The sequence below is a fragment of the Urocampus carinirostris genome, chromosome 18 (assembly GCF_059441175.1).
Source record: "Urocampus carinirostris isolate Australia breed hairy pipefish chromosome 18, RoL_Ucar_1.0, whole genome shotgun sequence".
Taxonomy (NCBI): Eukaryota; Metazoa; Chordata; class Actinopteri; order Syngnathiformes; family Syngnathidae; genus Urocampus; species Urocampus carinirostris.
This window is the reverse complement of record NC_142366.1, coordinates 26,818,349-26,834,336: the sequence shown is the minus strand read 5'-3', so window position 1 is coordinate 26,834,336 and position 15,988 is coordinate 26,818,349. Positions and strand designations below refer to the sequence as shown.

Here is a 15,988-nt window from a genome sequence, read left to right as displayed (position 1 = left end):
AAAATATACAGTTGCAAATACATATTATACATGGGTTACACATATTTACAAAGAAAGATAGTACACTGAGAGAGTTTTCAAAGCTTTAATAATAATAATATAGCTTTGACAGGGCAGTTAATGTTGTCTTAACTGGCTGGCGGCCGTTAGAAAAATGACATAAATTGGCCGCATCACTGAATAAGCCACGGGATTGAAAGTTAGGGAAAAAAGTAGCGGTTTATAGTCCGGAATTTACGGTAACAAAAAATGCTGATGCTTTCAATCCATTCTGAATAAAGGTATCAATGATTTGAAGACCGTCAAGACTGGAAAACTCACTGCGCAACACTTTTCAACTCTGCATCATTTCAGGGCACTTAGGCAATTGCAGTTTGTCTTTCTCTGAGCTTTTTATGTTTTTATTCAAGGTGTGCCAACCCAAAATCTATCCAAAGATTCACTCGATAAGACGAGCCGATGTCCGATTTTTAGATAGGGGCTGAATTATAGCTAGAGGTTGCCAGATATACATGTTTCACTTCCAATACAATACAGATGTTGCGTCCTGCAGGGATGTCTGGTAAAGTTATTATCGGTAATCGGATAACATGAAAAAATACAAATGCGATTCTCTGAGTCAATTTAGGTTAGCATTATAAACCATAAGTTGAGTCCTGCTTCTCTTAAACTGTGGTTATCCACGACAAGTCAAGTCAAGTCCTGTTAATTTGTATAGTCCTTAATCACAAAGAGTCTCAAAGGGCTGCACAGACCACAGATTATTGCAAACCACAGACTATTATGACACCATCCCCTGATCTAAAACCTACATGAGGGCAAATAATACACAGATATTGTCAACATAAAATATAGGTTATTCATATGCTTTAGAGTAAAAGTGTGTTTTAAGTTTAGATTTAAAAAATTCCACTGAGGTTGCAGATTAAATCTCAGGGGTAAAAGCATTCCACAGCACCGACCAAAGCAAAAAGCTAATATCACGAAGTTTGCATGCTGTATTGTGATTCTGTTGGATAGAAGAAAGAGCATGGGTGGAGTCTAAAATGCCCTGCTTGTATATGAAATCTGATAAATTCCTAGACAGTTTTTTGGAGGCGGGTATGGAACGGATACACAATATTCGGACACCACAAATGACCACACCAAATACTGTATTCTGCTATGCACACAAGCATGCATCACGTAGGTATCATACCAAACAGTTCATCCCTTTTCAAAACAAAACATATTTCCCCATGTGGCTTCTCAATTAAGGTTAGTCTCAGGGATCAATCCCTTCAAAATAAAAACAATTTTGAGACATTGTTTCAACAAGTTGAAAGTACCAGAGCATCTGGTGTGGCGCAACAAGGGTTGCTGACTACCGTATTTTCCGCACTATATGGCGCACCTAAAAGCCATTATTTTTTTCAAAAGCTGACCATGCGCCTTATAATACAGTGCGCCTTATATATGGATCAATATTAAGTCGCAAAGTCTTGCAACAAAGGCAAGCAGCCACCGACTAGATTTTCCCCTGAACGCCAAGTCCGCGGTGTATGCTGGGATTTATTTACCGGCATTTCATTGGCTAACCAATGTGTCAATCATCATTTGAATCAGTCACTATTGGCCAAAGTTATTCGGATGTCATGGGGCAGATCCTTTTTATCATTTACAGGCTGGCATAGGCTGAAGCGGCAAAACAAAGCCTGCAATTGGCCGAAAAAGATGAATGTGTATAGCACGTGGTTGACGGCATACAGAAATTTTTTTTTACTTTTCTGTATTTGTAAATATTTTATTCTCCTGGATTTACTAAACTCACGGATATAAGAGGACCATGGCTGCACATTATTATTGAACACAACGACTTCGGTGAACTACTCTGGCTATATATTTTACCTGTATCTTGTTTCAGACTGAACTCGATGTTTCTGTGATAAGCGGTGCAGATAATGGACGGAATGGAGTGTCCATTTTTAAATTAAACTCAATTCCAAGTGTTTATTGTCATATGCACAGTAAAGTTGCGAGCGAAAAAGAAAATAGAAACTAAGGAATGGTTAGCATTTCTTGAATCCCAAGACTTTAACCTTCCGAATGATGGAACGATGCATTTGAGAGACATCGTACGGACACCGCATCCGCACGTGTTCTCGACACGTATTTGCGTCTTTGCAAGCTTTGGGAATGTTAAGGGGGTAATAAGTTGGACTGAACTATCTGACTGTTTTGTCCACGTTCCCATTGTAGCGCCTTATAATCCAGTGCGTCTTATGTATGTCAAATATAGGACCAAAAACTATTTTTTCGGGGTGCGCCCTATAACCTGGTGCGCCTTATAGAGCGGAAAATACGGTAGTTAAAATGTTATATTTTGGGATTTTGGTGTTGTTTTGTAAAGCAGAAAAAGTGAAGTACCAGTATATCGCCACTAGATGACATAGTCTCACGGGAACTCACGTGATTTAATGAGACTTGTTCAATAAAATCACTCTTAATGTCAACAAGTAAATGGTGTCGTGTGAGACTGACATTTACCATCTATTTTGCAGGTGAGATGTTATACTGGTAACACACTTACTGTGAGGAGGATAATATGTGAAAATATGTTTGTAAAGGTTGTTTGTGATGTCTGTAAAGTTTGCAAAAAGTGAAATAATACGAGCGAGTCGTCCGTTAGCATAAGCAACAGAGTGAGGTATGCTACATTATGCGGGGCTGGGTTAAGAGTGTGATGTTAATATGTATATTTGGTTACCATATACACAAGGTGAGTTGTTTTGGAAGGTACAGTTATGGTGTTTTTGTTAAATGATTCTTGAAAAGTACCAATTGATGGCAATGTTATTTTGTATTTATATGTTAAAAGGGGAACTGACGTGATTTAATGAGACTTGTTCAATAAAATCACTCTTAGTGTCAACAAGTAAATGGTGTCGTGTGAGACTGACATTTACCATTTATTTTGCAGATTAGGTAAAAGAACAACAAAACCAAGAGAAAAAAAAAGAAAAATATATAAAACAAATGTGTAACACCACTGGCATCTTGACTTATTAGTGCGGAGTAGTACCCTCTGTTTTGTCACTGCAAACAACCAATTACACATTAATAATGGATAGAAGATTCAAATTAATGGATAGACCAATTTAGTGTCCTGTGATGAGACAGAAGAAAGCTGTACAGGAATGATTAAAAATACTGTACTGTCAAGCCACGATCAATAAGCACTTTTAGGCTTTTAAAGCTAATTAAAAAGAAAAACTGGAACATTTGCTACATTTTTGTTTAGGTCAGGGGTGTCAAACAGGCGGCCCGCGGACCAGATCAGGCCCGCTAAGGGAATGAGTCCAGCCCGCGATACAAGGCTGAGGGAGGCGCAAGAGAAAAACGAGCTGCAGGTTGAAATATGTCTACTTGGTGTTGCCAAAGCCAGGTGCCTCTCGCAAAGACGCTGTAATTGTATTTCTCTCTCTCTCTCTTGCTTTCTCCTTCTCCGATTCCTCCTTCTCTCTTTCTCTCCTTCACTTTCCTTTCCTTCTCTCTTTCTCTCTGTCTATTTCGCTTTTGATTTCTTTCCTTCTATCTCTTTTGTTTCTCACCTCTCTCTCAATTTCTCTTTTTATCTCTTTTGTTTCTCACCTCTCTCTCAATTTCTCTTTTTATCTCTTTTGTTTCTCACCTCTCTCTCAATTTCTCTTTTTATCTCTTTTGTTTCTCACCTCTCTCTCGATTTCTCTTTTTATCTCTTTTGTTTCTCACCTCTCTCTCTATTTCTCTTTTTATCTCTTTTGTTTCTCACCTCTCTCTCTATTTCTCTTTTTATCTCTTTTGTTTCTCACCTCTCTCTCTATTTCTCTTTTTATCTCTTTTGTTTCTCACCTCTCTCTCGATTTCTCTCTTTATCTCTTGTTTCTCACCTCTCTCTCTATTTCTCTTTTTATCTCTTTTGTTTCTCACCTCTCTCTCTATTTCGCTTTTTATCTCTTTTGTTTCTCACCTCTCTCTCTATTTCTCTCTCTCTCTTCTCTCTCTCTCTTTTCTCTCTCTCTCTTCTCTCTCTCCCTGTCTCCTCCCTTTCTCTCTTTTTTGTGTCACCCTCTCTACTTTTCTCTCCCTCTCTTTCTCTTATTTCTTTCTGTCTTTTTTTCTTTCTGTCTTTTTATCTTTCTCTCTACTCTAGTAGTCCGGCCCCCCGAGAGAATGTTTGTTCTATCGGGTGGCCCCCGAGCTCATCCTGCACTTACCCAAAACCAGTTAAGGTAAGATCGGTTCAGCTTTCCTTTGACTGACCTGTCGGAGTATACTAAATCGTTTAGGTGAATTAAACCGTCCTCCTATATTATTTTGTATTGCTTGCGTTTGACTCGATATGGAGTAAATCTAATCGGCAGAGGACACGCACGGCATGCCAACCTTGCAGACCATGTGGACGTGATAATGCAGAATTCAAATGAACATCAGCGAACATTCCAAATCGTCTATCGAATGCGTGTCGGAAAAGCTGATGACGATTTGTAAATAGACTAATGGATCCCTTTAGAACGCCAACTCCACGAGGAGAAAATGAGAATTGGCTCGAAATATCTCTAGATGAACGTTTGAAAAATAAAACAAAATGCTGATTCGGTGTTAATGTTTATAGGCATGTGGAGCAGCGGAGCGTTTTACAACCTATCAAAATTGCACATTCGGTGAACAGGTTGGCGGGGGACTAAGTCGAATTATAGCAAATGGTGCTTTTTTTTTTCCAAGTGGTCAAGGTCTTATTGGAGAGTCGGAATACACTAAAGTGATCACGATTAAGCCTTGAGCACATTTATGTTGATATTTTTACTACCGTAAATTCCGGACTATAGAGCGCACCTGATTATAAGCCGCACCCACCACATTTCGGGAGGAAAACCGATTTTGTATATACACAAGCCGCACCTGTATATTATTTGAAAAAACGCAACACAAAAACAAAATTAACCCATACCCGACACAGTCCAAAATTCACAGCCGGCAAAATGAACGGAAATGACACCGGTACTTAAGGTTTAATGCAGACCTGCAGAGTCTGGGTGCCCGTTGAAAGTAATCCAAGGAAAAAAGTGTACATTTCTAAAGGTAAGGGTGGGAAAAATATATATCCACTATTGTCGGCCGCGTCCACAAACACGTCTCACCTTTACTCCACTTCCCGTCAGCCCGCGTTTGCCCTGCCCCTTCTTTCTCATTTGCTCGTGCAAAACATATTAGAATAAGTTTCTAAAATAAATACATTACAAAAATATACAGTCGCAAATACATATTATACATGGTTACATATATTTACAAAGAAAGACGGTACACCGAGAGAGTTTTCAAAGCTTTAATAATAATATTATAACTTTAATCCCAAACCGTGCCTGTGAAGGGTAGCAAAACGCTACTAGGAATGTGCTCGCGACACAGTAAACGGGTCTGTTAAAAAAATCATACCGTACATGTAGAAACCACGGTAAACCGGTCTCATACTCCTCCTTATAACTGACGTTATTAAAGTCGCCTTCCTTTAGTATGAGAAAGAGACTTTGTCGTATAGACGTCGTCCCACTCTCCCTTATTCCAAAACACGCTAACAACACGCTCGCAAAGTAAAGTTTATGTGCAGTAGCTCTGTTTCCTTCTTTATCGGACTGCTCGATTGCGTTTAGCTTGAAAGTTGCATCATGTGCCTTTCTTTTTGCATTTTGCATGAGGAGGATATGTCTACGCTAATTTAATTTGTGCACAAGCTCAGAAGTTGCAGTCTTCCTCTGCGCATATATTCCACCGGTCTAAATCTTACCTTTTGTACTCGAGCGCCGCTGGCGGCCGTTAGAAAAATGACATAAATTGGCCGCATCACTGAATAAGCCGCAGGGTTGAAAGTTTGGGGAAATAGTAGCGCCTTATAGTCCGGAATTTACGGTAAGTGTAAAAATTCTATAGAAGTGCAAAGTTATAATCTTCCCATTGTAATCAATTTAGTATACAGTAATCCCTCGGTTATCGCGGTTAATGGGGATCGAGACCACCCGCGAAAACTGAAAATCCGCGAAGTAGCGGCGCCCCTTCAAAAAACGTATACAGGTATACAGTATTCCCCCCCGCCATTAAACCGAAGTGATCGCTGGCATGATGGCAAGGAGTTATTGGGTGACTCATCCAGAACTCTTCACACTGGAACTGAATGTACCAAACCATGACCCACAAGTGTAGCCATGTCTTACATCATCAATTTACACGGAATAGGACTGCGGCGAAACCACTACGAACCATTCAGTATGATTGTATTAACCGCTCTCAACCACATGCAGCCATCGCAGTTTATTTCGCTTGTCAACACTACCGGTTACATATTGAAAATAAAAACAGTGAAAATGTGATATTTGATGAGTGTTTGTGAAGCGTTTTGGGAAACAACAGTTAAAAAAATGGTCTGTGTTCATTTTTATGAAAGTGAAAGAGCTACCTTCTGACAATAACAACATACTTTAGCTAGCGGCATCGAACGGCTTTTACAACAAATACACGAAACCACACAAAATTAGCCGTGTTTAGGTAGTACAAACAACCGCTAGCTTTTGGTATAATAAAGTCAAACTTGAGATGAAATGTGACAGAAAGAGAATATACTTAAGTCGCGTCGCCGAGGTCCTCCTCGACAAACTGAGCGCAACATAAGAAGGGGGTGAGGTGGGAGGAATTAAAGGATGGGGGTGGTGAGCGAAGCGGTAACTCACCATGACTAAGCATTGTGTCAGGGCCTCCCCCTCCCCTTCACAATAAGAGTGTCCACACCGTGTCCTCAGTTGACATAAGCTCGCGCTCAATGGCGTCAAGTCAATACAGTAAATGCTTTTATTGAGAAGGTAAGGTATATTTTTTTAGACCCGCGAAGCTCTGAACCCGCGAAAGTGGAACCGTGAACTAGCGAGGAACCACTGTACTCCAACAGGTCAGTCAAAGGAAAGCTGAACCTATCTTACCTTAACTGGCTTTGGGTAAGTGCAGGATGATCTACTTAATCAATCGCAGAACAAACAATTTAGTCAACCCATCATGCACGTGTCAGGATTATGGAAAGAAGCTGGCGTACACAAAAAAAATCTATGCGAGATCCGAACAGAGAAGTGCATATACAGTTCACAAGTACACGGCGTGCTACCAGATCTTGTTAGATTGCAAATATTGGATTTTTTGCCTTCCCTTAAGATTTGAAATAGTGGACAGAGAGGCAGCAGTTTTGTGAGGCGTCAATGGAAGAGGATACGGTAGCACTTAGTAAGCAGCACACAATTACTGTATGTTGCGATGATGTCACCACAATGCTGTGCATAGTGAAAATGATTGGATATAATGACTTGCGATTTAGTTTTGGTTTTTAAGATTTTTTTTAAGAGTTTCATATGAACCAGAATTTAACCACTAGTAGCTAACTAAAATCATCGCAAACTACTTCGAGTAATCGTTTCGTGTCCTCAAAATAAATCAGTTCAACGACAAATATTGTGAATTTCCCTGCGGGGATGAATAAAGTATCTATCTATCTATCTATTTACTAATGCTCTTATTGTCTTTAAATATCTTTGTGTTAAATTATAGATAGATACTTTATTTATGTGAAATTCACATTATCTCATCTCATCTGTCGTACCGCTTATCCTCATTAGGGCCGCGGGGGGGCTGGAGCCCATCCCAGCCATCTCCGGGCAGTGGACAAGGGACACCCTGAACTGGTTGCCAGCCAATCGCAGGGCACACGGGGACAGACAACTCATTCGCTCATTCACACCTAGGGACAATTTGGATCGGCCAATTCACCTGACATGCATGTTTTTGGAACGTGGGAGGAAACCGGTAGTGCTCGGAGTAAACCCACGCAAGCACGGGGAGAACATACAAACTCCGCACAGGAAGTCTGGAGCTGGATTTGAACCCACGACAGGTTTCCATGACATGAACTGTGCCGCACAAGCGCTAACCACTGCGCCGCCGTGCTGCCTATTAATTCACATTACATTAATATGAATTATATTCAAACATTTCAATTATGTCGGTACAAAAATGTGTATGTAAAAACTTTGGGAAATTCATACTTTTCAACAGTTCTTAATAACATCGTTTTTTCTCCTACAATTAACTGATTTGAGAGATTATTTTGCAGAGGGATGGATTCACCCTGAATTCCAATTTGCCTTTGCATGGAAATAAATAAGATTAACATTTGTGACTACTTTCGGTATGGATGTAGGTTTTATAATAGACATTAACTTATTTATTGTTCTTTGTTAAAAGACGGTACTTAGATTTAAATAATATCGTTATTAGTTCATCCGGTCGATTGAGAAACTAACCGGCAGAGCTTTCGATTATTACCACAGGTCAACAAGTTTGTTGCTGAGGTTGCTCAACACAGGGGTTTCCAATCACCAGGATTTTTAACAAGCTCCTGCTAGCTTGCTAACGAGTGGAAAATTTGTATTTCCTGAATTCAAGAAGAAAAACCTCAAAAATCATGCAGTTGTTTGTTGCAGCTCTAATAAAAGGAAATATATAAATACAATTTATTTTATTTGCAATATATGTCAGCTCCCTTTAGGCGAGGCTTATTATATGTCATATTTGCGCAAATTTCTACTAGTATATTAAAAGATGATTGTTTGTATGATAGTTCATGATTTTATTATTCAAATCAAGTGTTATTTAAGGAATGTTTTGCCAGAAGGAGGTACTAAATAATACACACTGATCCTTTAAAAATGTTTGTTGCGGCTCTAATAAAGGATATATATAAATACAATTTATTTTATTTGCAATATATGTCAGCTCCCTTTAGGCGAGGCTTATTATATGTCATATTTGCGCAAATTTCTACTAGTATATTAAAATATGGTTGTTTGTATGATAGTTCATGATTTTATTATTCAAATCAAGTGTAATTTAAGGAATGTTTTGCCAGTAGGAGGTACTAAATAATACACACTGATCCTTTAAAAATGTTTGTTGCGGCTCTAATAAAGGATATATATAAATACAATTTATTTCATTTGCAAAATTATGTCAGCTCCCTTTAGGCGAGGCTCATTATATGTCATATTTGCGCAAATTTCTACTAGTATATTAAAAGATGGTTGTTTGTATGATAGTTCATAATTTTCTTATTCAGATCAAGTGTTATTTAAGGAATGTTTTGCCAGAAGGAGGCACTAAATAATACACACTGGCCCTTTAAAAATGTTTGTTGCGGCTCTAATAAAGGATATATATAAATAAAATTTATTTCATTTGCAAAATTATGTCAGCTCCCTTTAGGCGAGGCTTATTATATGTCATATTTGTGCAAATTTTTACTCGTATATTAAAAGATTGTTGTTTGTATGATAGTTCATGATTTTATTATTCAAATTAAGTGTTGTTTAAGGAATGTTTTGCCAGAAGGAGGTACTAAAAAGGGCAGCACGTCGGCACAGTTCTAAGGTCTTGGGAACCTCCTGTGTGGGTTCATATCCAGCTACCAGATTTCCTGTGCGAAGTTTGCATGTTCTCCCCCGTGGGTTTCCTCCGGGCACTCCTGTTTCCTCCCACATTCCGAAGACATGCATTTCAGGTGGACTGGCCGGTCCAAATTGTCCCTAGGTGTGAATGAGCGAGTGAGTTGTCTGTCCCTGTGTCCCCTGCCCACTGCCCAATGATTGCTAGGATGGGCTCCAGCACCCCTGCGACCCTACTGAGGATAAGCGGTGCAGCTAATGAGATGAGGTACTAAATAATACACACTGACCCTTTCAAAATGTTTGTTGCGGCTCTAATATAAATAAATACAATTCATTTTATTGGCAAAATAAATATTAGTGTAAAATCTTAAGTCACGAATAAATGTCAATTTAGGTATTTTTGAAGGGGGGAGGGTTGAAAAGTGTAAAAAATAGGATGATCCATCACACAAAGAGTCCATTGTCAAAAACAACACAACAAGGCTTGTGTTGAGAACACGCAAAAGCAGACAAACGTTTCATATTTTTACCGAATAGTCGGTACTGTTGCCATGATTGACACCGAGTGTTTTTGCTTTCTTTCCCCGGGCACCAGGTGACGTCCGACCGCCACTTCTTTCTTACCTCCACGCTGAACGGCTGCTCCTCTCCATTCACGGCACATAAAATCCACAGCACCAACTGAAGGCATATCGTCCCCATACGGCGTTTTCCGAGACATTTCCCGCTCGGCGCCGTCGATAAAAGCATCGTGAGCGTCCGCTGCTTCTCGCTTTTGTCTCGGTTCAAGTTGGGCAAAACAACCCGCAGGCGGCGGTCATTGATCCTCAGGCGGCTAGCGGCAACATTGTGGATGTCGTGAGGGCGGGAGCTGGAAGACTTGGGTTAAACAGTCCACTTTCGGAGGAGGGGACGGTGAGCAGTTAACGAGTGTCAGCCGCCTCCCGGTGCCGCCGTCCCCGGGTAAGTCCTCCAGCGTGTCGGCTGTTCTTCTTCCAAGCCTCCCGTCCCTTTTCTGCCTGGCGCGGCATAGCTGCTCCTTTTCATTTGCGCTTCCCGCCTGCTGCGCATGCGCGGAGCTAGGAGTCGGACGTGATGACCGACCCCCCCCCTCAAATCCAAAGTCTGTTAAACGCCTCCTAAAAACATAAAATAATCAGGGTTACTTTAACTGGATTACTTTCAATGACTTTTGGATGACTCCAATACCAAATATGCTAATAAAAGACAAAAGAAACTAAATGTGAATAAAATGATGACTCACAACACGTGGTAAGCTTTCTCTCCTGGCTTTGATCTCTTTGATCTCCGGCCAAACTAACAGAAACAAAATGAAAAGAAATCCAAACAGCTTGCCAACATCATTTTTGCCGTTACTCCCCAAGCCTGCACAAAATGTAGTCATTTTATTCATATTTAGTTTATTTTGTCTTTTATTAGCATATTTGGTATTGGAGTCATCCAAAAGTACTTCAAAGTAATCAAATTAAAGTAACCCAACCCAACCCTGATTATCCCTTACAAAATACAAAATAATCTTACACAATATTTTTTTCAAACATATTTATTTCTGTAGACATGTTATATTCTACATGTGTTTCGTGATATCATATATATTGTTCATTAACATTTTGTTGTGAGACACTGAGTTGCTCGACATGAATGAGGTTTATTATAAAAAAAAAGTTAAAAAATGAAGTCGCTTGGACGTTCACTGTAGAGCACTGGTGTTAAACAGGCGGCCTGTGGGCCAAATCAGGGCCACTAAGGGATTGAATCTGGCCGGCAAGACAACACTCAGAGAAGCGCAAGAGAAAAACAAGCTGCAGATTGAAATATGTCAACTTGATGTTGCCAAAGCCAGGTGCCTCGAACAAAGACACTGTACTTGTATTTCTTTTTTTCTCTCTCTCTCTCTCTCTCTCTCTTTCTCTCTCTCTTTCTTTTCCACCCCTTTTCTCCCACTCTCTGTCTCTCTCTTTCACTCGTCCTTTGTTACTCTTTGTCTCTTTCTCTATCTGTGTCTTTTTAACTTCTTTTGCTCTAACTTCCTTTTTTCCTTTTCTCTCTTTTCTCTTTCTCTCTTCCTACCCTTCACGCTTTCTTTTCTCTTTTCTCTCCTTCTGTCTTTCTATTTCTCTTTGGATTTCTTTCTTCCACTCCCTTTCTTTTTCCCCTCTCTCACGACTTTTTATCTCTTTTTTTCTCCTGCTCTCTCCCTCTCTCTCTTATTCTTTCTTTGTCCTGCCCCTCTCCTTTTCCCTCCCTCTTTCTCTTATTTTTTCATTTCTCTTTTTCTTTCTCTTTAATCTACTAGTCCGGCCCTCAACAGAATGTTTGTTCTATCGTGTGGCCCCCGAGTTAAAATGAGTTTGACACCCCTGTTATACACCGAACCTCACGACTACTCAAAAAAGAGATAAAAAATTGTTCCTTTTGGTCACTCAAGGTCCCAAGAGTTTTTTTTTATCCTTCCTTGTGTTTGTAGCACTTCTTCTATGGTCCAATAGTTCAGTCTCCTTTCAAAGAGGTCGTTTGGTCACGTGACAAGAGGCTGATTTCCCCTCATTTCAACCATAACATCACAATCACTTTTGTTCATTACTAGATTTTTTTTTCAAGTTCTAATTTTACAGTTTTCCTTAAAATACTACTCCCAGAAAATACACGCAGAATATTCATGCGCAGCGATAAAAAAAAAGGAAAGAAAAACTATCTAGTGTGTTGCTTAAGACCTTATTTGATTCCTGACCTTTTCATTGAAATCCTCCTTATGGCCACCAGAGGACAGTGAATGGCTCATTTTATTTTAGATAACTTGGCATGACTTGCCCCAAATCACTTTTTATTTGTGGTTACAATGACAGAATGTGAATAAGAAGGATTTAGCTTATTTTTTCCCTACAGAAAAAGCAAGATAATTGTGTCATAGAGATAATTTTTTTTCAAGAGAGAGAAAGCAAAGGGAGGACACGAAGGAAGAATGACAAGGGAGTGAGAAAGGGTTGAAAATGAGATTCATGAACATAGGGGAAAATACAAACGAGTGTATGCTAGTAAAATAACCTGATGGTCACATTTTAAGTTGACCAGGAGCCAGTGCAAGTTAGTTAGTGGTGCCTCTACTCACGAATTTTAATTTATTAATAATAATGAATCATAATAATTATAGTAATATAATATAATAATAATATTAATATCATTATATTAATATTATATATTAATATATTATATATAATTACTATTATCATTATTATTTATGCAGCACGGCGGCGCAGTGGTTAGCGCGTGTGCGGCACAGTTCTAAGGTCTTGGGAACCTCCTGTGTGGGTTCAAATCCAGCTACCAGACTTACTGTGCGGAGTTTGTATGTTCTCCCCGTGCTTGCGTGGGTTTCCTGCGGGCACGCCGGTTTCCTCCCACATTCCAAAGACATGCATTTCAGGTGGATTGGCCAGTCCAAAATTGTCCCTAGGTGTGTATGAGCGAGCGTGTTGTCTGTCCCTGTTTGCCCTGCGATTGGCTGGCAACCAGTTCAGGGTGTCCCCTCCCCACTGCCCGATAATTGCTAGGATGGGCTCCAGAACCCCCGCGACCCTACTGAAGATAAGCGGTGCAGCTGATGAGATGAGATTATTATTTATTATTATCAATTTATTTATTTATTATTATTTATTTTAATTTTAATCATTCCAGTGGTAGCTTCAAGTCACAGACAAAAATACATAAACTTTACCTTGGGTCACTAGGCTTCGTATGTTCAGAAAAAAATTGACCAAACCGCAATTAGTATCGATCTCTCTATCTCTTCCCTTATCTATCTATCTATCTATCTATCTTTAATATCCAGGGGCTCAGCCATTTTGCTACTTCAGGACCCAAAATGACATCATAATTGCTTAAGAGTCAACTCGCAACTGTGATAGGTTGTTCATTAAGTCATTTCTCAATTATTAAAAACATTTTGATACTTAATTCCTGTTTTCTGTTGAAATGTCCTACAAAACCGATTATCCTCTTAAAATCTGATGGGTGCGGCTTATAATCAGGTGCGCTCTATAGTCCGAAATTTACGGTATATGCTTATTCAACCCTACCCCGGTATTTTATTTCCTCTTACGCCAGTTAGTTGGCTGACTTGTACTTTTCTCTTGCTAACATCCTCCTTCCCCTCAACAATTTCCTCTCTCACTCAATAATCGTCAGCACCATTTTGGAAAGGTTTTGGCCCCTTCCAACTGGTCCGCCCACCAGCCCGGAACTTTGCCAAGATTTCTCAAAGCCTCTCCAAACACGACTCCATCTCATAACTGCCGCATCTGCTCTCGGCCGGACCTTCTGGATCGGCTGGCAGTAGAAAAAGTCAAAGTCTTCCGTCTGTCTTCCGTTCGGAGGAAGGAATATTTCTAAAGAGAGACGGAAGTGCAGCTAATGGTCCGTATCGCAGTTGGTAATAAGCATCTTGTTCCGAGTGGATTATTTTTTTTTCTATATCACGCTGAAATTGGTTCGGAATGCTGCTATAATTTTTTTCTAGGAATGTCATTAAGTCAAGTTTGTATTTCAAAGTAAGTGTGGACAATTTATAGAATTTCGGTCTAAAATTTTGTCCAGCATCTTTGCTCGAATCCAGTAGGACCACGTGAGCAAAACTGATCCTTAATATTCCCTCCATTAGTTCAGTATTTCTCATAATTTTATTCGAGCTTTATCATGAAAAAAAAATTGTAAGCAAACTCTGTCATGATTACTGATGTGATTCACCTGTGCATTTGGCGCCACCCGCCGCGAGTTCTGATTGGCTCCCTGTCACTATTTGAATCCAGTCCTGTCAGTCCATCTGCGAACCTCTGTGTATACAAGGCAAGCCTTTTTCGACCCTGACTCCCACCTGTCCCGCTTTTTGCTCCCATATGTTTCTGGCAACGACCTGTTTTGATCCCGACCATGTCTGCTCTCGTATTCCGACTACGACCTGTTTTGATCCCGACCACGTCTGCTCTCCCGTCCTGGCTTACGACCCATTTTTGATTCCGACAACGTCCACTCTCCCGCCCTGGCTTATGACTCGTTTCCGATCCCGACCACGTTTTTGCTCTCCTGTCCCGGCTATCGACCTGTTTTTCCGTCCCTGACACCGCCATCGCCCGCTACTGAAGATCCGCTTTCGAATTCGGATCACAATCCTATTGCGAGAGCGACTTGCTTCCCGTGTCTAGCGAGCACCGGACCCTTCCTCTCTCTAGCTTAATGAACTTGAGAGAAACGTTACGCGATTGGGTCCTGTTTCTGTTCTGGTCCTGACACACTGTCCATGGAAATTGATCAGAAATTGATTCCTCGCTCTAGTTTCATCCTTGTATAGCTGAAATTATCTCATCTCATCTCATCTCATTAGCTGCACCGCTTATCCTCAGTAGGGTCGCGGGGGTGCTGGAGCCCATCCCAGCAATCATCGGGCAGTGGGCAGGGGACACCCTGAACTGGTTGCCAGCCAATCGCAGGGCACACGGGGACAGACAGTTTCCAAATCTCTCAAACAAAACAAGAGTAGTAACACGTACTCATTTGATCACTGGAAGAAAGCAGAAAAACTGAATAATGGCTTGCTTATCTTGCAAAGAAATTGGACAATTTCATGCGGGACACAAGACAAAGTCTCAATGACTGCTGCCTTATTAAATGAAGCCATGACGCCAGGCTTCTCGTCAAATGACTGTGGCGGCGATTCTTTGAAAACAATTTCAATGTAGAAATAACGAGCACCGTCGATGCCAGTAGACACAGATTTGAGAGGAAAATAAGGTTTTCATTTGCCTAATTTGTCTGATCGCAGTGAACTGACGGCTTCTATCTGAAGCTTATTAACTGTTACTGCTTTTCACAATGTTTGGCGACGCGGTGGGGAGACCTGTGGTTTGCTGAGAAGCTGTATTTGTCATGATTACTGATGTGATTCACCTGTGCCCCGGTCATTTGGCGCCAATCGCCGCGAGTTCTGATTGGCTCCCTGTCACTATTTGAACCCAGTCCTGACAATCCCCTGTTGTCAGTCCGTCTGCGAACCTCAGTGTATACTAGGCAAGCCTTTTTCGAATCTGACTCCCACCTGTCCCGTTTTTGCTCCCGTCTGTCTCCGGATACGTGTTTTTGATCCTGACCACGTCTGCTCTTCCGTCCCGGCTTACGACCTATTTTTGTCCCCGACTAAGTCTACTCTTCCGTTTTGGCTTACGACTCGTTTCGGACCCCGACCACGCCTTACTCTCCCAGTCCCGGCTACCGACCACTTTTTCCGTACCTGACACCGCCATCGCTCGCTATGGAATATCCACTTCCGTGTTTGGAACACAATCCGAGTAAGAGAGCAACTTGCACCCCGCGTCCAGCTAACACCGGATCGTGGGCTCTTTCCTAGAATAAAACTTATGAGAAACCAATCAAACAATTGGGTCCTGTTTCCGTTCTGGTCCTGACGGTATTCTGTAGTTTCA

General features: G+C 40.7%; 1 protein-coding gene across 1 annotated transcript in view; it reads right to left on the bottom strand.

The window, feature by feature from the left end:
- The window catches only part of mmp16a (matrix metallopeptidase 16a (membrane-inserted)), a 105,670-nt gene extending 95,060 nt beyond the window's left edge, over nt 1-10,610 (bottom strand). The window contains exon 1 of the mRNA XM_088321904.1: nt 10,119-10,610. Within this exon, the coding sequence (XP_088178030.1) occupies nt 10,119-10,244 (126 nt within the window). The 5' untranslated portion in view covers nt 10,245-10,610. The remainder of the gene's footprint in view (nt 1-10,118) is intronic.
- Nucleotides 10,611-15,988: the final 5,378 nt, after the last annotated feature.